Here is a 26,975-nt window from a genome sequence, read left to right as displayed (position 1 = left end):
GGAATGTTTCGCATCATCAACTTTTACTGTTATACACTATATCATACTTTCAACAGGACATATCTCTCACAGTACATCACAATCTATCATCATTCAGTAAAACTTATTAGCACTAGGAACGCGCGTGCCACGCATCTTCTCTATTCTTGGACTCTGCTTTCGAGCTCCTATTGACCTAATGTTGCAACAACGACACACTAGCTTCATCGGCTACCAACCAAACTGTACCAAAAACCACTGCTATTGGTGAACGACGCGAAACGATGACACTATCCAACAAATCCAAACGGTGTCATCATATCAATCGCGCGCAAGCTAGCACAGAGTATTCCATAGGACAATCAGATTTGTAGCAGTAACAACAAGAAATTAAACCCAAACCGATACGCACATCGAGAAAGAAAAAAATAATCACGTAAACAATCAAAACTATTTCACTAGAGCCTATTTTACACGTTCTCGGCTTGTTATGCTGTAATGCAGAGGATTTTTAAGTCTAACTAGAATAGGCCGCACTAATTAACGCTTGCGTCAGAAAAACCGAAGAAGAACTAAAAAACCAAAAGCATACTGAACACTGCTACCAGTGTTAGAGCGAACATGCGTGCGTGCAAAATTTTGTGGTGCTCAAAGAAAAGTGAATGCAGCTCACTTACCGTTCATAGTAGCTACCGTTCCAAAAGCGTGTGTGGAACAACATCTAATAATCTAAAATGTTTTATTTTTCATTCCTATATTGTACTGTTATGTATTTCATACTTTGAAAATGCGTTTGTGTTTATTATGCAAAATGTATTGTACCCTACATTGGAATTACCCCGCTATACGTCGTGCGTAGCAGCCATCTCAAAAATTCCACAGGCTGTTGACATAATATCAATAGCGCTGTAAATGTTTGCAATAAGCTTTGTTTTCAATTATTGTACAATCACCTTGACCATCATGCCATAGATTGGTACTATTTTTATTTGAGCAAAATAAAACATGTTTAGTCAATTCTACATAACATTATTTAACAAACGTTCTCTGCACTGAATGTGCTTCTGATGGAGCATAGATTTTGCATGATTTTTATTAAGATTTTTTATTAAAATTTATACAAAATTACCAGCACTTCTGTTCACTTTAACACATTGACTGATATGTTTTAATACTGAATTCAAAAGAATAAGTACTGTGTAATCGTCAATATTCAATATACTGCCAACCATTAACAGTTGCAGTTGATAGGTTATAACCTATATAGGATTTCCCCGAGATACACTATTAATTCGGACCACAGGAAAACCGACCATTTGTTGGATTTCCAGGTAAGCCCAATTTCTCTCTTTTTATCCAAAATATAGCTAATTGGGGGCGTTCACACATGCCATATTCTGCTAGAAAATATCTTTCAAACACACTTTTTAACGGGGGTAGAGGAAGCCAAGCAACCTTCGGCGAATGATGTTAAAGCAATCCAGAAATATTTTGGCATTATGATCCAGGAATTTTGACAAGAAACCTATTTTTGTCATTTGTTTCTGGTAGAAGGGGAAAGATTCTTCAACAAAGATATACGCTGAGTGAACATATCTATTTTCAAAAAAAATTGCTTGAACTAAGTGGGATTAGCTTATAAATTAATGATGTTAGATGTTTTTACCAATTTGATTCAGATTAAATTTACTTCTTTTTGTACTTCTAGTAACACCGAATATTAAGCCATATTTTCATATTTTCTGAGATATAGTTTTTGACCTCGTGCTCAAAATGTTCTTTTTTATGAATTTGAATCATCAACCATTTTTTCTTAGTTTCTAACTTCTTTCTTTTGGTTATGCATTTTCTAGGCAACACTCCTTGTGTTTCTAGTGTTATCTTTGTGGATAAACATGCAACAGACCATCTTTGTACGTAATTGATTGTAATGTCTCAGACCCACCTAATCTGATTTTGGACATTTTCGTTCTAAAAAGGGATCGTTATGCGCGCTAAAGTACGGTATATCAGATTGACGTTATTATTTTTTTTTTCATTTTGATTGATTTGTAAAATTCAGCTGAAACTGAATTTATTTTGAATTTGACAATCAAAGCATCCAAACCAGTATACATCGCTCTAAGAACTATCCTATTTATAAAACCACGTATCTTCGAAACCGCGTACATCCGGTACCTCAAAACTCGGGGAGTGCCTGTATTGGTTTTGTTATTTTTTGTCGTTCAATTGATTTGTCTATTTTGCAGTCAATGTGTTAAAACATGTGATACAGGCAATGAGTTCCAGGAAAGAAAAATGTGACAGCTATTTTGATATCGCTTTTCATATACTGTATGCATTTGGTTACCTAAAAGGGAAGGGATAAACTATTGGAACATCTTTGTAAATCTCTTGTATTCTACTACAAGAAGTTGCTCTGTCTGACTATGCAAATCCGCACACATCACGAAACAAAAGGGAACGATTATACACACACCACATTGGTCGCAACAAATAATATATATATATATACACAAACTCGTATATGTGTATTGGTGTGTCAGTGTGTGTAACACAGAGAGCTTTTGTTCTAACTCAAAATGAAAAAATCAACACATTCACCACATCTAACACGCCTAGAAGGTAAATATATAACCATCGTCAGAATAATAATCATAATAGCAAAACAAATGTTCTGAAGAAAAAATTGCGTGATAACGGGAAATAGAGACAGAGAGAGAAAGAGATAAAAAGAATAGTATATTAAAATGTTTAATAAAAGACAACTGAAGATAAATAGATAGGCAGTTAATGTTTGTACCAAATATGACACGCAATCGAAACATTTGATATGGGATGGGTTTAAAGTAGTACACTAACAATGATTACCTTGACCCGCTGCAGATCAATGGGGCTCATAATCGTTCCCTGGAAAAACTCCACGGTGGTGAAATGACGTTTGAACAGACCTTCCAGCTCCAGATCGGGTGGTTTACTTTAATTGGTCGTACATTGGGAACGGGCGCAAACAAGTACATAGGACGCGTCCGGACGCAAGTTTTTTTATTATTAAGTTTGTTTGATTTACGGGATTTAATGTAAACGATGCATTTATCCGCACAAATCCATATTAAGCGTTCGGTAGCAAGAATAATAGAATATAGATAGTCCAAAACAGCACAACAACGAATCATCAGCACAACAGCGTCCCAGTTTGGTTGGCGATGCATGTAATATTAATCGCCCATATTTGAGAAACAGAGATAGAGAGAGCGCGCGAGTTCGTTAGGAAGAATTTTAGATAGTTCGGTCATTGAACGACACGCATACATTCCAGAATATAATATTCGATCGAGGGGCAAAGAGAACAATTCAAGTGTATAAAGTGCGTGTTACGAAAAAGCGCAAAAATAGAAAATAGAAAGAAAAGACACACATGAGGTTAGTCATAGAAGAAATGCCGTAAGGTAATGGAAATGCTCCATTACGCTGGGAATTGTTCCATTCCGGAATTTTTTTTTGTGAATGTTAATTAGTCTTTTTAAAAGAAATATAACTCAAAAGAAATGTATTTTTATATCAATTATAATATTAAAAAGCAATGCATCAGCAATGTTGGTCTCTAGTCGTGGTACGCGGAAATGCAAATCGTTTCTGCAACGCTTTTGAACTTTGCTTGTGCTGATCATATTACGAACCAGTTCAATACCAATCTGACGAAACTAGAACATTTTTAGATATTACCTCTTGTCACGAGCTGTTCCCGGACCTTGTTGAAGTGGCAAGACTTACAAATCGCATATATATATTTATAAATATAGAAATTTTAAAATTAGAAGATGCAAAATTACAATAATAATAACAAAAACAAAATACGAAGCGATTAATCAAAGTTTGATCCAAACGAATGTACACATAACAGAATAAGAAATGGTCGGTAAAATGTATGATACGAAGTTTTGCATTCCGAAAAAGAACAACAGAAAACGATAACATTCTAACTCAAATGAAACTTATTGCTGTAGTACAGCCAAAATTACTATCATTTATTAGAGGTGAGTGGTGAAAAACAGTTACAGGCAAAAGAGAAAGAAAAAAATACAAATAAAACTCACAAATGATTAACAGACTGCGAGAGGCAGAGAAACCGAAAAAAACACTGAATAGATACAGTAATGAGCGAAGAAGATTGAAATGGTCAATCTAAAACTGTACCATGCGCAAGCACGATGGTGGCATTGTGTGGCATGTTTATGTATTGCGCTTTACTATAAATATGCCAGCAACATCATAGAAGGCCAACATATAATGAGTAAAAACTATCATAATAGCCGATTGGTAGTCTTAAACATATATAGCAATAGATCGAATCGAAAGGAAATGGTAAATGATAGCCGAATAATTGCTTAACACTATCTCTACGCTTCGAACTAACCTGTTCAACAACAACTGGATGGAACGATTTACTTGGCTAGCCTTACGGCGAATTTCTTCCCTACACAAGGTAAGCAGAGTTATCTCAACTGAACTTTTCAATACCTATTGGACCCTAGTGGCTATGCATGTCGAAAAAAGCTGTCCTGTTGCTAGCTAACAAACTTAGTTGTCAACCCTGCCAGCCAGAGAATCCCGGTCTGCGAAGTGTTGTCATGGGTGCACATTACCGCGCGCAAGGAAGCATGCTGTGTCTCGGCAAACACACCCACAAAAGCGGCACAGATTCGATTCGGGATTCCCGAGTGCTGCACTAAACTAAACACGTGTGACCAAATAGTTATCCGTAAACTGGCAAAACAGAATATGACGCAAAAGTTAAGACGCAAGTGCCACTGCGCCACAACTGAATTTTCTGCGTTGTGCAAGGGCGGTTTGTTTAGTGTGCGGGAAAATATGTTGGTTAGTGTGATTCAAAAATAGTCAGACGAACGACGATAGCATTGACAAAACGTGTTTTGCAGATAATGTTCACAGGTTAAATTCTTGCAGTGGGAATTAATGCATTCCTGTTTGAAGGTAGTTGTGGTATGTTTCTGTTGTGGGAATGTTTTGGTTTGTTTTGTTTGTTTGATGGAGAAACTTTATGCATAAGAAAGCATAGTAAAACTAATGTTTGTTGCTGTTGTAAGTTTTCGGTTGTTTGATTTCTGTTTTTTTCTGATTTGTTTTGGCTGTTTTTGTTAGTTTTTGTTAAAAGCTGTATTCATATACCTTCACTCGTTCCAAATCGACCGCATTCATCATAGTTCCCTGAAAAAACTCCACCGTTGTGTAATGACGCTTCAAGAGACCTTCGAGTTCCAGATCAGGCTCCTTTCTACATTTGATACAGGTATGTATGGTCAGTTATAGAAATTGGTATTATGGTTAAAGAAACATGTTGCTTGTTATTCTTACAGGATTTGCGGTAAAGTAACTACATCAACAATTATGACGAACATAAGGTCAAAATTAAAAATGATTCAACACACTTTTAGGCAAAGGAGCAACTTTTCCATGAAAACTTGATCCAAATCGTTGATCAATACTAACATCAGCTTAGTACAGTACAATGATGAAGGAAACAAAAAGTCCCGAAACTGTGATGAGAGCTGATGGTAGAAATAATAACGACAACATTTGCATCTTAAGTAAAATAAAAAAGATAATGTACAAACTATTGCTCAGTTAAATATAGCGTTTGAGAAAAGAGATACTTGCTCTATGTTGGGTAAAAAACGTTGTTCAGTTTTAATATTATAATTGATGAGATTACTCTTTTGTGTTGGGAGCAACACGAGAAAGTGAGAACAACTCATAATTAATAAATAAAAACAAAAGAAGAAAATAACAACACACTCCGTCTGCAAACCTTTATGCTGCAGCGGCAGCTGTTGTGTATATAAATTTTAAAGGTACAAGAAAGATCTACTTACCGATGTAAAAATACCACTTCGACGTCGACATCCTCGCGATCTTCGTGTAAAAAGTCCTTCAGGAAATGCGACACCGATTCGTATGTTATGTGCCCGCATACCACGATATGTCTATTGCCGTATTCGTGCCAGCCCCACACAATCACACCCACACACAGACACACACACAACATATTCACCCGAAGGATTTATTTTTTGCACCATCAAGGAATCGCCAAGGAAGATGCCGAGCCACGGGACATCAGATGATGGACGGCATTCGGATTTCCAGCAGCATCGCACCAGGATGGACCAATGCACCGTTGAAAACGGCAGATAAACGACCATACACAACACCATGTATGCGTGCGCAAGGTGGCCAGGTGATAAGGATACACAAAGAAAAGAAACGTATGTTAGCAAACAATTCATGGACTTATATCGTGACACAACATGTCAGCAAACACAACTAAATAGAAACCATATGAAACAAAAAAACAAAACGAATAACATAAATATGACGGTTTGCTAGGCCGCCTGGATCTTTTCCTAGACCGGATTGATATGTACGATAACACTAGAAGCAGCATAGCAAACAGCACTTGAGACAGTTCTTCATAGCCGCACTGTTTGGCGGGGTTGGTCACTATTTGGGATTTTCTGCCATCTTGTCAAAAAGTTCATGCCATACTGCTAGTGCCACTGCTAGTGCCATCTTGTGTACGATTTGAATTGGATTTTAAGTCGTAACGGAAAGCAATGAAAAAACAAACATTTAAACTTATTTGAGTTATCGGGTAAAGCAAAGAAAACCAATAACAACAGAGAGATATAAAGAGAGAGGATTAGGAAACGGTGATCAAGATCAAGAAATTTGTTAAATGGGAAAAGTGAGGGATCGTGGGGCAGGTATCGGGACAGGGCAAATATGATAACAGTGACAGTTACAGTTTCGGCAAAGGCGAAGGGAAAAGGAGTTGAAGAGGAGCTTGATGAGACGCGACAATTTACGACGATTTACGAAATGTAATTTTCACGATACAGACGGGATGTGATGGACCATAAACACGAAACACAAAAAAACACAACGAGATAAAATGAACGGATGAACATAATGAAAGAAAATCAACACAGTACTTGGATTAAACATAATCAAAACAAAACCACAGGTAGGATGACACAACCGGGCTGCATGCAAAAAGAACGACATGTTTTCTACCACACGACGTCGATAACAAAACTAAACAATTAACATATGAAAGAGACTTTTAATGATACTATAAGGGGGTGGGGGTTAAGGGAAGGAAAAAAGAGAGAGAAAGAGAGATAGCGCGAGAGAGAGAAACAGATAAAAAGAGAATTACGACGAAAGAAGGGAAAGATATAACACAAACAAGGCAACACATTTCAAGGAGGCATCGTCATTGGTGCAATTATCAAAGATCATGGTGCCTGGCCGCGAGAGGGACCAGCCCAAAACCGACCGGCCAATTGACATTGACACAGTGGAGAACATTGCACATAGCACTGGGGAAAACACCGCGGAAAGGATCGTATCGTAATTCCTATCCGTATAGATCGACGGTACGCATACAAAAGAGCTGTGCCGACAGTATGAGCAACGTCAAAAATAGGTTAATATTTTTAGACACCATTAAAAAGAGCGATAAAGATACACAGAAAGAGAGAAAGAGAGAGGGAGGTATAGAAGAGAATTGCAATGAAAGACGATGGTGGCGAAGAGGATAGTATTGTTATACGGTAGAAGAAAGAGAGACATTTTTTATATGTTGGTTTTGCGCGATCTATTACTTGATAAGAGCAGCTAGTTTATGTTTTGGTTTTTCGCTAGAAATTATGAATTAGGTAACTGTTTTTTTAACTGTTTTAATGTTTATGTAAACGCAGTCCTAGCTATTGGGTTTTTTATGTTACATTTCACTGCCGGTTGTAGGAAAAGTAAAGAAAGCACTATGAGATTCGAACACCAAAACATGTACTAAAGTTGAGCCATAATATTGCTTGAGCGATGATGCGTCGTTGCATTTTGCTCGGTGAATAGCAACTTTAAATACATACACTACATTATATACACGATTCTTACATATATATATATATACATGATGAGTTTGATTCGTGCAGCATACTACGAGCAAAATTGTTTACATATGAGCTTAAGTTACTAAACGCATATAAACTAATTAATCACTACTTGTGCATCGTAAGGGCAGCAGGTGGTTAGGTGTATGGTGCAGAAGATTTTTATGTTTATGTTGAATGTGTGTGGTTTATTTCTATCTACGAAATACTAGAGCACTTAGCAGATGCTTTACTATAGCAATACATACATACAAACATACATACATACATACATACATACATACATATTGCTTAAATATACAATCTATTATGAAACACGGTCGCATGCAAATCCGTCGCAACGTATTACAAGCGGTGGCATTGTTTGAAATCATTATCTTTCCTTTTAGCGAAATACATTAATCTGTATGCATTTGTTAAGATTCACACACAAACGCGTGCGCGCACAGCACTGAGACGAAGAGAGTAGCAGTCTTGTAACGTAATATTAGTCATTGGTGCTACTATTGGAGATGCATTACACGAAAACTGCAAACCGTGATTTATTAATCTATGCACGTAGCTCTTATTTCTTTGTACTGATGTTCTTTTTAATAACGCGCTCGCTCTGTTTTGAAATCGCTATCACTCTTGCGTATGCCTTGGTTAAGAGAGGTCCTGAAAGTATTGCTTATATTTACTAAACCACTTTGATTGTACTATATTAAACCAGCAGCATTGGTTGATTGTTTGTCTAGTGCTTACCACAAACAACTCGTTGCCACGGACCGGTTGAGGATGGTGAATGGACAAAAGCGATAAAAATACGATACTATCATCATATCAAAACATTACCGAAACACTACTCCAACTGGTAGAGGATGCTGGTTGAACGCACTAAAAGATACAGCGGGTTATGTTTTCAGCCTGGCCACGCATGTTTTTGCTTCTTGAATTCAATATATGGCTACCGCCGGCCGGTTATGGCTGTGAACAGTTAAGTAAGATATCGTGTGGTGCATTGGCACGGTAAGCCCAATTAAATTGATCTCGTTTAAGTTTTGGTGCGATCGGAGATATTTCAACTCTAGCTTGTATGTTTGGCTTTTCAAGCTTTAAACATATTTTTGAATTGATTTGATATTACGTACGAATGATGATCTAATTTCAATTTCGTTCTAGCGACAAACGATATCTAGATATTGCATTGGATAATGCACCAGGCTATGCCAACGGAACGATTGTAATGGAGTGTTTGTTTGTTTTTTGTTTTTATTTAATACTGCCTTACTTATGGACGGAACACCGTGAAACAACAACAATTACAAATAGTACATCATTTCTATCAAACATCAAGCACAAAACATTACAGAGAAAGGTAGTAGTTTTTTTAGCAGTTTACGTCTTTCGCCCGGAAAGCGGAGCGAAAGGAAATATTCCCAAACATAAATACCAAGACAAATCGAAATGGTAAAACACTAAGAACATAATTCATTCGTGCATTCAGTTCCTATCGTGTACTCATTCACAGGAAAAAAAGAACAGGTTCGATACGAGATGAGGGCTAGCCAGAGTATATGTGTATATAGGTTGTGTCTATACACGTACACGCATATCGCTATGTGTGTAGGTGCATAAAAAGTGGTACTTGTATGTTTTAAAAATAATGACAATTATCTAACTCTTACAGTAGACCTGTTTATGCTTCATTTACGATTAACCGATGCATTGATGCACAACAACTACATAACCGAGCGAAGCATAGCTTGTAATTGGTACGAGAAATCAATTCTCTCGTCTTGGTCTGTACAGGTTTGTAAAAGTACCAGATACTGAGTGTCACTATAGTATTGCTTTTAAGTAAGTCTGTCAACAGGACTGGAGTCAAAGCATCCGATTGGTAATTTAGGAACAATATCATATCCGGTCATACCGCGACAGCAACACGGATTTCAACATATTTTTTAGTGATTTGATTTCCGTATGTGCCTCGATTCAACAGTATTCAGTGGCCCATACATTTTTGTGGAACATCGTCGATTAGCGCGAAATGGTGAGCTATTGTTAGATTGTTGGATGACGTTACTGGGAGCATTCAGTACGTCTAGCAAATCATTTCTTCTTGTGGAACATTCTCAATATCTATTCTTAAAAGACTACAGTACAACACTAATCAGGATATCAATAATCACAAGGAATACGGTCACGATCTACAACTTAATTAATTAGTACTACTACAAACACATCATGTCTGCCCTGGATCAACAGATGTTATGGTCAGTTTTGTTGTTTACATGAAGCAGTGAGCAAATTGCTCGATCATCATCCAGTGCCAGTTCACAAAGGCTGTGCTTTAAAAGACTTATCTCTCGTTGCTCATATTGAATGCAGAAGTATGCACCAATACATTCGATTATAATAAAAGAACATGCAAAGTACAACCTAGCGCAACGAGTCGCATTATCCATTTAGCAGGGCAATTTGACCGACCTGGGAATAAGTACATCACACATTCTATGGCTCGTGTATATGTATATGTAGGTATGTGGAAGTGTGTGTGAGTGTATGTGAATGTATTTAGTATGTCCATAGTTTACCCAATCAACAAACAATCACCATTATTAGATGGTGGCTACAATTCGTTTCAGTTTAAACAATAAACAGTAACGCGAGGACATCAACACAGGATCACCTAACCAACACACCTACCATATGTGAGGGTTTATCGTAGTTATTTTTAAAGATACCTATATGTACAGTCTCGGTTTGAAAATATCCTTCCCCACACTACTATTCGATTGTACACTGCCACACACATACACACACACATACATACATACACATATACGTCCGGTGCCCGGAGGTAGATATGCTTAAGGTTGTAATAATATGAATAGCTATCAGTGGACAATAGGGCGGGGTGGAGGTGGAGGGAGGGGGGATAGTACAGCTAATCTGGCACCAACAAATGGTTTATTAAACACTAACACAATACGATACATGTACTTCCATTGAAAATAAAAACACACTTATCGATATTGACACTACACAAATTCGAGAAGAATGGCTTGCACTGTACGGTTAGTGCATATCGTTAATCATAGCGTCGGGATCTTCTTCGCGGTTTACTTATTCTTATAGTACGCCGCTTCCACCATTTGCGTTACATAGTTTGGAAGCTGGCTAGGACCAGAGCAAGATTATAGTGAGTAGATTAGGGTAATCAGACAAGAGTTGTAAGGTAAGGTAAGGTAAGTAAGAGAGACGATGGTCGCGCACTCAGAATCAGAACCAGATGCTTGGAAAGTATGCACAAGCGAAAGTGCGAATGTATTTCATACTTATACACTACTCGCTCGCGTGGAGACGTGTAGCAGTGCGCTTTCCCTCGAGCATACCGTATCTGGTCATGCTTCTGCTGTGATGCGAATATTGGCACAGTTGAATGCTAACAATCTACGACGATTTATTTGGGAAGTTGAACACCAGAGTATACCTTAGTTTGTAAAAACACCCACAGTTCGTTTGTTTGTCTTTCTCTTTTTTTCTTTTTGTTAAATGATTATCTTCATGATGGTTCCATCCCAAAGTGGCATGTTTAGTGTGGATACGATGTAGGTTCGTTCGAAAAAAATAGAGAATGTGAAAAAAGAACCCAAAAAAGGTAGCGAAACCAATTTTAGCAAATGGTAGATTCGAGACAAAAACGAAACCATGTCATACATTGTTCAAAAACAAACTAAAAATAAGTAGAAAAACAGTAGAAAACAAACACGCACACACAAGACAACAAAAATGGTGGTACTATTGAATGCCATCGTTTGCACATACACAAAAGTGGATGTGCGAACAGGCATTTGAAATAATTAAGAAGAAAAAATATACGCAACACAAATGAAACCGAAAAACAAGCCATATGCATTGCGCAGCGAACTGAGGCAATAATACAAAAAAAACAGCATCAAATTCAAATCAAAGTGCTTTGCAAAACCCATAGAAGCTATTTTATGAAAGGCACCAATTGCTGCGATTATGATCGATTTGCAAATGGATTAGTGTGTAATCAAAACGAAAAATTAGCAAAACAGACAAATCAAACGAATCGGATTTTTAAATTCACTGCAAAACAAGCGTGCATCGTTCAGTTAGCACTCAGAAGATGGGACAAAAGGCATTGAATGTATTTAATAAAACAAAGAAGAGGTATAAAAACACCGGTCTATACGGTGATATGAAAGTTTTCAAGAGCAATTTCCGACATCAAAATAGCTATGCCGATATAAAAGAGATTCCAACAAAAGAGACAACATCGTGTGGGGAGGGGGCAGAAAAAGGAGCCCGAAAAAAGTTCATATGGGTTTTGTAACACTAGTTAATGAAACAGATAGATTTGAAATAAACCATAATCAATACATTCCATCCTTATGAGACATTCAGAGACCAAGATATACGCATGATCAACACAATATTGGTAAAGGACAGTGAACACTTAGCAAACATTGACCATACACAGGTGGGATAGTCTTGATTCGAAGTTAACAAAAGAGCAAGGAGCACAGGAGATAACAGACAAACGAAGGCAGAAACAGAAAACGTGTATACGCCAACGAGTAAACAATACACTAAACTGTCAAACAGAGACACATGACAAAACAGCCAACACAGCACGAGACTGATGGTGGGAGATAAACCAATAAAAAATACAAAGGAACGCCTAAGAATCAGTTAGGCAGAGATCAATGTACATAACAAAACGCAAGAGAAAGAGAGAAGGCAAAAAAGACGTAAAATGTGCAGAGCTAGCAGATATGATGAAACGAAAAAAACGAAAGAATTTAAAAAGATTAAGAATAACAGAACATTGTTATACGCATCAGCTGATAAATTGCTTGATGGTGGATAAGGAAACCGACGATAGAGCAAATGAAAAAAGGAACAGAATCGATTGATTCAAATGAAATTCGGAATGCTGAACAAAAAAAATCAAGCAGGAGAAATCGCGGGACCAATCGCGAGAAATCGCGGGAGAGGGCCTTGACTGGGACGGCAAATGAGCAAAATGGAGCAAAACGGAGCGCAAAATAGTGCGGAAGGCAAGATGGAGGAAAAACAAACAACACAAGAAACAATGAAATGCTATATAAGGTGGGTGGGATGGATGGCGGTGGCACAATGGTAATGCGAACGATTATAATGATGTAGGTTCTTGTAGAATCTCACCTTCTTCCCCGTTCATTCTTCAGTGTTCCCCCATATTTGGGTCTTGTTCCGATCAAGTCTATAATCTCTGGTATACAACTTGCAAATATCGCCTTTAGTTTTGTAGCAATTTTCGGGAAGTGTGGTTTTTTTTTTTTGTTAAGGTGGTAGTAGAGTGTTGATCGATAATTAGTTCGGAAGAATTTTGGTTTTGATGGTATTTGTCGTTGTGCAGTTTTTGATTGGGAATAAGAAGATAAGTAGTAAAAAAATTTAATTAAACAACGTAACCCATTTCGGTAGTGTGTTTACGAATGAAGTTAAAGTAGTGTTTATCGGATATAGGAGCGTTCATGAAGATTCCATTTTTCCAGTTTTGTGCAGTACGTTCAGTTTCGTTCGTAAATGGAAAATGGGAAATTTAGAACAAACAGGACCCCAATCCGGCATCCGGATTATTTGCAGTAGTTTGTTTGTTTAGTTTAGTTTGTATATATTTTTTTAACATTGAATCGCAGTTAATTTTTCAGGTCACCGTTAGATATAGCCGGTGTGCCATTATTGTTCACGTTTGATTTATTCGCAGTCATTCGCAGCGTTTCAGCGATACCCATACAGCGGGACGTTCGGCAATAGTTTATTTTCGTTTGAGTTTATTGCAGAATTCGACACACAATGCCACAGAGAAGAAGAGGTAGGTTTCCGAGACCATGGTAGGAAAGAAAAAAGAAAGGAAAAACAACATGTATAAACTCAGACTTGGGCTGTTACGTTGACACACAGACGATAGTAAATGAAGAGTTGTTAAAAGAAGGGCGAACACTTAATACGTCCGGCAGTTCTTCACTAAAGGTGACAGCAGAATCAAACCACACACGCACACACACACACTCGAGAAACGGAAAATTCTACCCCACCCCTAGTGCATCTGATTCTCCTGCCAGTGTCGTTTGTATAATCTCAGTTGCTTTTCGATTGCCTTATTAAATTTAGGTGCCGGCAAAATGTGTGGCATAAGACTGTGGACGTAATATAGATGTATGTATATGCAATTCATTGATTTCAGCACCGAGGATCGCTTGATGCAATCGAGATTTAGTTTACAACCCGTTTCTGATAGGTCGGCAGGTTGAATCTAATGAGTGATTGTTGTACACGTCCACTTAAGCTAAACCATACCCTAGGCTCTTCTCGGGTTCCAGTAAATCACAGTTCTACAAAACACGCGTTCATCAGTACGGTAACTCGCCTACCCTTTGGTAGCACAAATGCAGCACACACCGCCGATGTTGGTAAGAAATTGGAGGTACAAATCAAACAAAGGAATATAGAAAAGGAAAATTTTGTATCATATTGAATAAAGCTACTTAAAACAAAACAACTCACTCACACACTCCTCTAGGTTTTTTAGGAGATCGTGGCCGTCTAGGATAGTAATGTGAAGGTTTGGGAGTTTGAAAGGAAAAGGGTTTAAAAGAGGTGCATACATTCTTACATACCGCGTATGGCAACTAATGGGTGTACGGAGAGGGAGTACAGAAAATGGAGCGAGGTACGGTCGTCTAGTGATCGATTGGCTTCCGGTAACTCACAACCGTTATCTAGCCGGGCCGGCCAAAAAGGACAAACTTAAATAGAAATTAGAAGAATGTGACACATGAGTCGACTATAAACGGAAATACAAAACTAAAGCAAACACCTACGTTTGTTATACCGAGATCGGAATAGAGAGTTAATTGTGATTCATTTACTATCCAAAGAAAACTGCATCATGAGTCTCGCACCCTTGGAGAAGGAGTTTGTTTTTGCCTCCAGGAAAATAGTTACTGTAATTTAGTGAACTTAACCTTCTTTTTTTAAATTAACTATGCTTACTGTTCGATCAACCAAACCAATTTTTAAGTGTCCCATAAGGTACAAAAAGCATTACCCTTTCATTTGTCTTTGCCAATTCTATACCGAACAGGTTTTGCCACTTCAAAGAAGGCTGTTTGGCTATTATAGATGACACCAATTCCACCATTGAAGGCTGCGTGCAAAGGCACAGTAATGTTACACAAACTATTGCTTCGATTTCTTAGGACTAACACATAGCTTGGTTTTTTTTTTTTTTTTTTGAGCGGGTGGTGGATTTTTGGGGAAAGTGGCATGGTGACAAGAAGAGAAAACAAAAACCAACTAACACGATCCTCACTTCACATTGACCAGTGTGGCGTTAGGTGGTGGCTGTGGTGATAGTACTAGTAGTAGTAATAGTTGTTGTTGTTCAGGGAAAATCAATAGACAAAACCGTTTCTAATACAAAACTTCTAATCTTCGCCAACGTACACACAGACACACACATACACACTACGATCAAATCAAACCAGTGTGGCCAGTTACGGGCAACTCTCAAAAGACCATTTCCACAAACAAAACGCAAACAATAACGATCGTTCGAGCGAGGGAAAAAGTTTGTGGCACAATAATCGTGCCAAGGAAGCTCTAGCAAATGCACTCTTCCTCTCTCCATCTCCTCTCTAACCCTTCGTCAACTAAGAGAACAAAAGTTCAGTGTAGTTTTCATACACAATGTTTCCAAAAACAAACCCGGTCAGAATAGAAAATAATGTTAATTATAACAACAAAACTCGTTCGAAATGATTTGCTAGCGCTTAGAACAGGATACCAAGTCCAGTCGTGTATGCGTATGTGTATATGTGAATGGTGTGTGTGGATGTGTATGTATGTGTATTTGTGTGTTTGTGTGTTCATATATATATATATATGTGTGTACATGTGTGAGAGAGACAGAGATGTAATGTGTTATTGTGTTTCTAGGACCTAACCGAGTGAAATCTCTCTAGCTAAAATGTATATATATATATATCTCATGTCTAGCCCAGCACTCTATTTGTTTCGCAATCCATATGCACAGAAGGATATTCATTTGCCTTGTACGTTTTTGTTTGTTGTTGTTTAATTATCGTTCCATTAGAAGCATTTTTATGATTGCATATTTTGTTAGCTGGTTTCTTTTCTTTTATTTTAGGCAATTTCGGGGTAGGTCGTTTTATTTATTCTCACTTTTCCTATTATGGATAAAATTAAGGTTGACAGATCAGATGTAGTTAAAAACTACCGATTTGTTAAGGAACTGGTAACATCAATCAAAATTTTGCTCTAATATGCGTGGCTGCGGCATACAGGCTGTGCAAGCAAAAATCTTTATCTACAGTAAATGAATGTTTTTTTTTTTAAATTGGTATGTAAATAGATAATGCTAGAAGAATTCAAGAAAGAGGGAAGAAAAAACAAATCCAGTAAAAAATGGTAAAACAAACAACTGTGAAGAAACACGACAACACAAGAGGCTAGGTTACAGTGGGCGAGAGGGTGGACAAAATGGGAAGGAGAAGAAGAAAAAAACCAAAACAAAACAAAATTACCGGCCCTCCATTTGTACAGCAGAGAGAAATATGTATAGGCATTTGCTAGTTAACATCCCAACAGTTGCAATAAAACAAAGTTATTATAAAAAAAAAAGATGGCCAGCGTGTGTGATGGCCGGAACTGGTGTAGGAATAAGTGGAAAGAAAAACCCATAAAAAGGTAGACAATAGTTGGCAGCAAAAATCATACACCAAAAACCAACGTGTAAGTCTCATCAATACGATCGGTAATTGCAGAGTGGCCCTATTGCAACCAGTTCACCGTGAGGGTAGGTAGTCCGTTTTTGAGTAAGCAGTTCGCGGAGCATTTTTGTTTGATTTACTCAACTATATATCTCAACAGCCATTCCAGTATCTGTAATTACGAACCGCACTGATGATATGGTTTAAAAACAGAAAAAGAAAACAACGAACAGGATACAAAATTTGGACTAAGTCTCAACAGGAAAGCGGTGAAAGTAAACGTGAATAGAGCATGGTGGTGGTTGTGATAGTGGTAGAAAGTGGTAGTGGTGGAGAGAAGGTTCCAAAGAAATGGCATCGACAGGAGGAGGTTCGCAAAACAAAAATGGATTGCTAGAGATTGCTTTTGCGTTCAACTTTTCAACTAGAACCAAAATTTCAAATCTTGGCCGAACCGGACCGGAATATAACAGAAAAACACAGGTGCAAACCGTTTGCAAACGTTTGCGCTACTGGTATATGTGTGAGGTAGGTACTGAAAACTTAACATCCGGAGGGGTTTGGGTTTTATTTTTGGTATTTTGGTTAATTTTTTGTTGGCTGTAGCGGCTAGATCTAAAATAATTGAATTATTGGAACGGTATATGGCAGTAAAAGAATCTTGAAAAATGCAGAACAAAAAAAAATCGGTGCAAAATCAGTATCTATAGAGGCGGTAGTTGTACGAAACCGAAAAAAGATTTTATAATTGTAGACTAAGTAGTAGTAGTAGTAATAGTAGTAGTAGTAGTAAATATATGTAGTAGGAATTATGAGGGAAAAAACGAAAAACCAAATGTTATTAAGTAAGTCTCTCACTCTACAGTATCAATTCAATACAGATCGGAAAGGAAATATAGCTAGAAAACCCAAATGATAGTAAAAGCCGATTTAGTGGCGTGGCTCTTGGAGCTGCCATGTTTATAGACAATTCCATTAGAACACGCGTGAAAAAGTCCTGTGTCAGCACTTTTAACAATACACACAGACAGGGAGTTCTGGAGCTTGACAGGAAATTTTGTAAAGAATTTAATTTAAAAAAATATCTCTCTTGTTCCATCTTTCGGGGGTTGTCTTTTCCACTTTCATTTTTATTTTTGGCGATTTTATTCTGGCGAAAGCATGGGTGTCTACCCTCTCCACGAAACACTCACACAAACCTGTGTTGGTCGTGAGACGGGTGAGTAATGGTGATCGCACCAAACAAGGACAAGGTGTTCGCGCGTTTGATTGCAATAATGGGAAACACTCCTTGAAATTTCGTTCATTTCGTCAACAGAAAACTGTGTATTATTATTATTTTTTTTTTTTGAGGGATGCAAATTGTGAATGAAGCTTAGTTCAGCGGGTGTGTGTGAGGGGAAAAGGAGTTTAGATGACGGGTAAAAGAATGCGCGATAACAATTTGGTCATAACAACAAACGACAACTCTCTCAAAGCGTGATGCACATGATAAAAAAATGACACACAACCACATTGTGTGCTGTCTGGAATGTCATTTGCTTTTGGAAAATGAAGAAAAGCTTTTAAGAAATTTCATTTTGACACAGCGTGGAAGCAAGGGCGAGAACCAGCTTTACGTCGAACTATGTGTCGGTTTGAAGCGGCTCCAGAAGAAGTATAGAAATCAAAAGAAGAGGCCACTGAAAATATTCATAAAAAAGAAACCAAACATCATAATAGAGGTACAAATTCACGAACATATGAAACAAAGCAACGGTCAAAGGCTTCGATCGAAACGTTTTACTTTCGCTCTTGTAAATAAGGGTCGATCGCAAAATTTGGGAATATTTTTCTGTTGGTCAATTTCCAGTGTTTTGTTTATTTTCAGGCAAATAGCACTGCTTTTAACCTATGAAAATATTGTTTGAAAGCTATGGGAATGAGATTCATAAAGCATCTGCTATGATGTTTAGCAAAAGCGCAATGGAATCTGGTTAGCTAAAAAGCAATAGACAATAGAACTTTTAAAATTGAATGCTTTGGTATTGGATAAACTGTTCGACCAGTTGCATCGGTACACCACTTTAGCTGCTTCTCAAGGCAGAAAAAAACTGAAACTTCCGTAGTATCATGCATATAATCATTATATTATTTTATTAGTAAAAATAAAAATACAGCAAAACATCATCGAAAAATGGTGATAAAGGCAACGAATCGGTAGCTCAATGTGTGACCTCTAGGTGAAAAACGTCGAATCAAATTGAATATTATTTGTTGCCTTTTGAGAGTCATCGATTATCTGCACTACTTTTACAGTACCTATGCAGCATAAGTGGCTAGTATCAGTATTTTTTTCTTGTTTGTTTCAAGATAATGCATCAATACTACTGTAGATGCAAATGTTGATAACAATTGATCATATCCTAATGCCACAAACTGGACACATAATGTGCTTAGCGCTGAAGACGATGCCGCCAAGAAATGGAATCAGTTTATGTTGGGCCGAGCGCCATTGGATATTGCCTATCCGGCTAGCAACATAAAACAAATGCAAAATAAAGGTGCAAAAAGGGAAGAGAGTATGGGATTGTGAGTGTGAGGGCGGAGATTTTAACATGTAGCAGCACCAACAATAGGCCAGTCGCGAAATGAGCCGAAATACATGCCACCAAGAAACCAATGCCTTTTGCCGTGTATGGTTGATCTAATTTAGACAAAACGAGTTAATTGAAGAAAAGAAATCGGAATGAACTAGAACTGTCGCCTCGGGATTGTGTTATTGGTTTTCTTTCCTCCGTTTACAGTACACGAGACGTACAATTGTGAGCCGGAGGTTTACTTTAGACGTGTTTCTTTTTTGGTCAGGTTTCATTTTAGCTTTCGGTGAGCCATGGTTTCTTTTTCTTCTTTCTACAACAAACTGATTCAAAGCGTGTTTAACCGCGGTTGAGTGTGATGAAATACTAACAAAGTTTGCCTTTAGAAGGATAGGATCAATTGTCACTGGTTAGAATGTTAAACAGAATGCCAAACGTTAGCGCTGAAGCACAATCGAACTAAAATAATTCATTTCAGTTAGATTTTTTACTATCAAATCAAAGCATATGATAAAAATGTGACAATTAATTAAAAAAATAAGACTGACGCAAGGTACGACCGGCAATACAATGAAGTACCTTTTATGTTTACAAGGTACTTAGCCTTCAAACACTTTTAAACCTTCATCCAACCAAACTCCATTATTATAGCTTCGATCGTGCTTTTTACATCCGATAAGAAACGTATGTTGCTTGCATAGATGTTTCCTCTAATTTCTACATAATTTTAGTAGACATACTACGCAGCAAGCAACACATTTTTCTACAGTTTTAATAAAAAGTATGCTCAACTAGAGAAACTGATAAATTAAAAAAGAAAATCTATGACAAAGGAGCAAAAAAGGAGTGTGATTGTGAGTGTTTTAAATCCGTTTATAGTACGCAAAAGGTAGATTTGTTGTTTTTCGTTTCTAATCATTAGAAAACTTTCGAGTACGGGAGTAATTATGCATGTATCATCATACGGATTGATTCGTCAAACTATTCCAAACCCCATACTAGAAAGTAATTGATCTATTGTAAGGAAAATCATAAGTTTAATGAAAATAATAGCAAACGAAACGCATAATCGTAACACTATATCAATCGAATCAAACGGAAACCAAACCATAAAGAAAAGAAAGAAAGTAAAACAACTAAATAAAAAACGGAAACATGGAAACCAACAAGGAAAACTTTCAAAAAAACCGATGTAAACTTAGATCAACTCGGTACTCGGTCGTGTACCTTCTTCTAACATCCTTAGTGTATTTGCCGCCGTACTTATTCCGCTGTGCTGCTAACTCTGTGATCTCCGGAATCCAACTAGCGAACACCGCCTATACGGGAGTATAAGGAATAGTATCACGCACACAGGTACAGATTAATCAGCACGTCAGTCAGAGTGTTTGCTTTGGTTTCGAACGCAGATGTAACATGGTTCGGTGGAGCGTTTAGTCTTCCCTCACCCATCCCCTCATTAGCATGTGAAAACGTCAACTTCGCACCCCGTTTGCGGCTCTACTTAACCACTCAACTTGGTTTTCTGGATTACCATATTACGACACGGTTGTAGTTGCTCTGTACGTTCAGATTTCGGAGCAAGCATGCTCCGTTGAGCGATGTTTCACATAGACCAACCCTGTGGCAGATCGTACGAGGCAGCTTATGTACCACCCTTCTGGACACTTTGTCGCTTGCTGTTTTATGGTTTGCATTGTTTTAGTGATTAGTTTAACTGTTTCTTGTATTTCACCAGGCTTGTTTTCCGCATATTACCCACATCAGTAGCACTTACTTTGCTCTCCACGCTTTCGCACTTCAACGTAACACTTATCTACTATGTACTTCCCCTCGCTTATGGACAGAACACGAAAAAAAAAAAAACACGCACGCGATGGTGTGTTGAAATGCAATTATTTCAGATTTGAAAAAGAAACCTTAGTCCTGATTCGAAAACATCACGACTATCGGCAGCTATGTGTGCTTGCTCATAATCTCCTCTCTTAGACAGATGCCTACGGCACAACATGGTAACGGTTCTACTGTTTTCTCAACGCGCTGCAATCTGTTTTGCTCAGCTGATTAGAAAAGACAATGACAACGTTTTGTGTTGTTATGTTATGCTTTGCAAGCTCTCTACAATGTAAAACAACATTCAAAATTAAATGGTTCAAAATTAGGCGAAAAAAAACCACAGTAAATATTACGAGCATCGGAGACCCTTTGCTTGCCGTTCTAACAAGTATGTTACAAGAATGAAAAGAAATGAGTAACGAAATTCCGGAGTGAAACTGGATGCAGTACTAAAGAGAACGAAACAAACCAACGGAATAGTGTCAAACCTGATGCAACAATGATTAAACTCTAAAATGTGTTACAAGAAAAAAAGGTAAGACCGAAACATCGAGAGACTCATTATTAGCTACGCTTTGTAGAATGATTAGTTTAATTTTAATAGTAAGGGGAAAAACGTAACCGTGAATCGAACAACAAAACAAACGTATCATATATTTATATATAGATATATATCTAGGAGCCACACTACTGAAAAGCTTGTACTTCTAAAAGTTGATAATGTCACTTCTGACACGTGTGAACAAGGCTAGTGGTTTCGCATTTCTATCATATCGTAGCGCATTGAACCGAAACATTGAAACGGCAACAGCAATTGAAATAATCGATTTGATAAAACAGCCTGTGAACATTCAGGGCCTTGTAAAATGAATATTTTAACTACGAGATTAAATAATTTAATCATTTCCAGCTTTCCAGGTAGATCTAAATTACATTATTACATTTTTTTCGCTAGGCACGGTACCGACAGAAAATGGGATGTTTCATCGAATCGATTATTTCAGTGGTACTCAAACGATAATCGCTTGCCAATGAAGAAACCTATGGTATTTTTTTATTATTTATACTAACGGATCCGTCATTATTTATCGCAGAGGGAGAAGCAGCTGAACAGACTAAACCACAAATGGTTTCTCTTAATCTTTGCACACGAGCTGCTTTACAATTCTTATTAGTTCTATCGATTCTTTCAAAATATGTTATCCGTACTGTTAGTCCTACACTCTCATTAGTATTTAGTTGCTGTTTTAATTACTATACACCGCTTAAAAATAGTGCGCTTCTTGGCGATGGGGGAAATGTACCAACATTTTACTTGTTTGTTTCTGTTTTCAATGCTCGTCTCGCAACCGGATCAAACGGATCAAAAAAGTAGTGTTAAAGAGAAACGTTGCCATATGAAACGGGCACAACAGGATTATAAGAAGTATGAAAGCTGGAAGCTTTTGATAGCACACGTATAGCTGCCGTCACTGTTGGAAGGTTTGCACTAGTTTGCAGAAGGGTAGCACTAAAGCAACACAGCACAATCAAACTGACCAGCCGCACTCATCACAGCCGGGTCCTGCCGGTGTGGCGGCGTGAAAGACTGCCACCGCACGCAGACAAACACACTCACAAACACACAGTGCCACGTGGCGCACACATAAATGATACTCTTCATTCCAAACACAATTTTCAGCGAGAGGAATGGCGATGACGACGACAACAACGACGACGACAACGACGGCCAACTGTCGCCGCATGAGGAAAAAAAACGCAAAAACACATTAAAACGAAATCAAAAAATTACATGGGAACAACAGTAATTGAAAACTCAGTAAAACGAGCAGGAAACGGTAGAAAACAGAGTGCACATAACTCAGAGCATATAACGGACGGAGAGTGGGTGGGTGGGTGGACTGGATAGGCTCGTTGTCGTAAATGGCTGGATGGAGTACGCAGCGGAATATAGAGTGGGAAGGTGAGAAATGGAGCGGATCAGAGCGAGAGAAAAGAGAGAGAGAGAGAGCAACTGAATCGTGGGCAACCGATATGGGTATATTATATAGAAGGAACAACATAACATCGAATAATAGTTATAGCACAATTAACGAAATAACAAAATGGAAGTTTTGTTTGTTTGCTTGTTTGCTATAAACAGGCATTCGCTTCAACTACCTTTTTCCTTGCTCGCGCTTTAGCTCGCCGCCGTACTTAGAACCGCTACCAACAAGTTCAATAATTTCGGGGATACTGCTGGCAAACATTGCCTAAAAGAGTCAATTGAACTTCAATGATTTGTCTGTAGTATTTGAGTGGGTGAGGTTTAAAGAAAAATTAAACTAAACAAGTAGCGAAGGGGTGTGAAGGGGTGTAGTGATTTATTCTCTTTTACGTTTCACATTTCCTTTCGCTTAGCGACAAACAGGCGCTAACAATTACACGAACAATCGCGAAGAAAATAAAGCCACAACAGTTTCCAAAAGAATTGTATTTGCTGTCCGCCCTACACGGAGCACACGAAGGGTTCCCCCACACTTCAATGCACTCCACTGCAACAAGACCTAATTGTGAGAGCATTCACCTCGCCACCGAAAGGCTGCAGTTCCGCTTAGGATTGCCAGATCGACAGCATCGCTAGTACGTTACAGCAGCATGAAGATGTTTGATGCGCTAGATTGACCGACCGATTGGCGAGCAAAAGCAACCCCGGAACGCTCCCCTAAGCACCTAACCGAGCACGTAACGCAAACAGAAACGGTTCACTAGCGATCGGGATCGCAGACGGGAAAACAAAACGAGAGAACGCAAAACCGGAATGTTAACCAACAAAACAAACAATCGCTACGTTATATTATGCGGCAGCCAGCATAAACGCTTTGCATGCAAAAATAATACGCTCAAAGGTCAGCGCTAGTATCCTGTCTGCGCAATCGAACTGTTGCCTTCCTGGTTGCCCAGCCCCGACGACCCTAGCTGGGCGATGTCGTAAATGCGAAAATGCGATGTCGTATCCTCATATTTAAAAGCGATGGTGCGCTCTAAGGCATGCAAAAAGGTGAGATACGTATAACATGATGGGATGAGTGTGTTGGTCATTTTTTTCGGTGAGTTTTTTGCGTCATTGGTTGTGAAGGAACATGGATTTTTTGTTGGTCATAGTTTCTGTTTTGTTGAGCAAAAAAAATCATATAAACGCGTTTTTAATAACCTTGTTTCAAATCCAGAATGTGTTGGCGTTCGATGAACCATTTCACTAGCGATTGTGGAATTAACAACGGAAGCAAAATCTTACCAAAAAAAATGTTGTATTACAGTTTTTAGAAAAGTTAAATGAAATGGCTATACTCACTAAACAGTATATTCATGTAAGAAAAATGAAGCTTTCTTAATATTGTGAAACCAAAATGAATACGAAAATGGTCGTCACTTCAAAATTTTTGACCGAAAATACAAACACAAAACGTCTCAAAATAAAATTGCAACACAATTGTAACATTACTACTTTCAAGCAAAAAAAAAACATCAAATAACACCATCAGAACACGCGTCCACATTGCGCCACGACCGCGCTGCTCGTCCACAGTCCGATGCGGAAATAATAAGCGCGCCCGAAAATAAAATCTATCTCCGCATGGCAGCAAGCGGCGCACATCATCATCTGTGCGAAATGCAAAGGCAAGACATGGCAAATCCTGGGGAGCACGGAAGGCAGGCATTTAGAGGGTTGGTTTTTACTTGTTTTTTGTTTTGTTTCATCTTATAGCTGGCTTGCGAAAAACAGTGCCAGATTTTAACAAGCGATCATATTCCTGATGAATCTAGCGCAACTGCAGTCGTGTTCTGTCTCGTCTTCCGTTTCGGTGGCCTGAACCGCTTTTCTTTCAATAAATCCCCACAGTGTGAAAGATACCTTTCTTCGATGCCCAAGAATCTGCTTTGAACATGCGGAAAAAAGGAACCACTTTGTTTGCTTCCCGCGCGCATTGTTACATCATGCCACAGGACGACGTTACCGGTCTTCCGTACATGGGTCGAGGAAAGCTGTTCTATCCTGCAGGCCGAACAGTAACAGTGGCACTTTCCACTTCAGTTGCGCACTCGTGTTTCATCGATAATGTCTTTCGCTGCCACCGATTGTGCGTGCGTACTATTTCCAAAAGCAAAGCTGTATAGGTTATACAACAGCAAACGAAAAAAAAAAACGGAAACAAATCAAGCTCGGCAGCTTTGCGGGCGGTTCATCCGTTTTCCAGTCCGACAAAGCGCCACAGCACAGTAGCGAAAGCACGTACTGAATGCTGCTCTTTTTTCCCGTACTGAAAGTTTGCGCATGTGCGAAGAAATGTCCCGTCCGGAGTATACACTTTGCAACTTCTCTCCAAGCAAGGCACCCCCGAAAAGCTATGGAGCATAGTTTCCTCAACACAATCCTTAAGGTTTCCGCAACGTCCTAACACACATACGCTGACACCAAAGTATAAGATACGCAAAAGTAAAAACAAGCACATAGCAAATACTAATACAACGGAAACATTATTAGCTTACGAAATTTAGGATGCGTTGAACACGCGGGCAACAAAGGGTAGCGATAAGTGTGGGGAGAATTGGTTTTTTGGATCTAAGTTTTGCTTGCTTGCTGCGTTTAGTTAGTTTTGGTTCGGTTTTTGTTTTTTTTTCTTTTTCCTTTTCCACTCGATTAATTTGTCCTGCTAGTCTGCCATGTTGCGTTTGCAGCTGATTTTCTGTTCGCTGCGAATAGTACCCACATTAACTACCAGCACTGTCCGTTTACACTGATATGGGTTTTCCACGAACGACGGAACCATTTGGAATGTTTGGACGCGTTTTGTTTATGTTTATACAGTTTTTGGCCACTACCCATGGCACGATTGTTTATCCGCTTTTCATCGCACCGTCTTCGCACAATGTTACATTTCATGGGCGTGAACAACAGCATTCAACTCAGAGCAATTCACTCTACAAGTGTCCATCAGCGCCCCAACAAGCGCTGAAATAATGTGTGTGTGTTTTTGTCGAAATGTTTGCTCAAACGTACGCGAAGAACGACAAAACGGAGCAGAGAAGAGCACACTAGATAAATGGGGACAGCGAGAAAGAATGCGTAGAGAAAATGAAAAGATCACTTACCAAGCCAACAAGTAAAAAGAATACTAAAAAAGTTCGTCCGAGAACCGTTTCACAGTAAACGTCGCCATAACCTACTGTTGACATGGTGACAATGAGAAAATATACACATGTCCAATATGAGAGCTGTTGCGGATTATTGAACTCTAGTGGATCGCCAGAGTTTTCCAGCTGTATGTGAAAGTGGGGGAAAGAGAGAGAGAGAGAGAGAGAGAGAGAGAGAGAGAACGTAATCGTTTCCAAAAAAGGAAATACGAAAACGAAGAGAAAGAGAAAGAGAGAAAGAGAGAAAGAAATAAGAAAAAAAATCAATTAGTTATGCTGGTCGGTAGCAAGCTGTAACGAGGGCTAGAACGACTCAAGAGCGTGGTGGGTGATGATAGTGTGTGGAACGTAACATTAATGGGTAATGGTATAAAATGCAGTGGAACATAGGCTGGAACAAAACAATTCGCCAAAAGGTCGCCAAAACAAAAACAAAACCGAGGGGGGGGGGGGAACTTAAATGTAACAGCATTGCCACGATATCGGATGCGACAGAGTTAGACACCAATTACTACAAAACGACTGCCGCTGGTATGTTCAACCAGATGGGCTGTAGCTTCAATTCCTTACACATACACACTGCACCATTTTGCAGTAATTGATTGCCCTACTCCAAATGCTGCTGCTGCTGCAACTACTAC

The 26,975-nt window shown here is 38.5% G+C and overlaps 1 protein-coding gene across 33 annotated transcripts in view; it reads right to left on the bottom strand.

Annotated features, from left to right (window-relative positions):
* LOC121589587 (calcium-activated potassium channel slowpoke) overlaps window positions 1–26,975 on the bottom strand; it is a 70,499-nt gene that overhangs the window by 30,764 nt on the left and 12,760 nt on the right. For 14 of the 33 annotated variants that reach the window (XM_041908615.1, XM_041908625.1, XM_041908631.1 and 11 more), the window contains exons 6-9: window positions 26,293–26,460; window positions 13,152–13,243; window positions 5,874–5,984; window positions 5,170–5,275 (exon numbers count right to left, since the gene is read on the bottom strand). In XM_041908615.1, coding sequence (XP_041764549.1) covers window positions 5,170–5,275; window positions 5,874–5,984; window positions 13,152–13,243; window positions 26,293–26,460 — 477 coding nt within the window. Of the gene's footprint in view, window positions 1–2,850; window positions 2,957–5,169; window positions 5,276–5,873; window positions 5,985–13,151; window positions 13,244–20,550; window positions 20,643–23,319; window positions 23,412–26,292; window positions 26,461–26,975 lie in introns of all 33 variants that reach the window. The other 19 variants (XM_041908634.1, XM_041908636.1, XM_041908643.1 and 16 more) reach the window with 5 other exon arrangements.

The sequence above is a fragment of the Anopheles merus genome, chromosome 2R, assembly GCF_017562075.2.
Source record: "Anopheles merus strain MAF chromosome 2R, AmerM5.1, whole genome shotgun sequence".
Classification (NCBI taxonomy): domain Eukaryota; kingdom Metazoa; phylum Arthropoda; class Insecta; order Diptera; family Culicidae; genus Anopheles; species Anopheles merus.
Note: the sequence above shows the minus strand (reverse complement) of the source record. Positions and strands in the feature narration are given on the sequence as shown.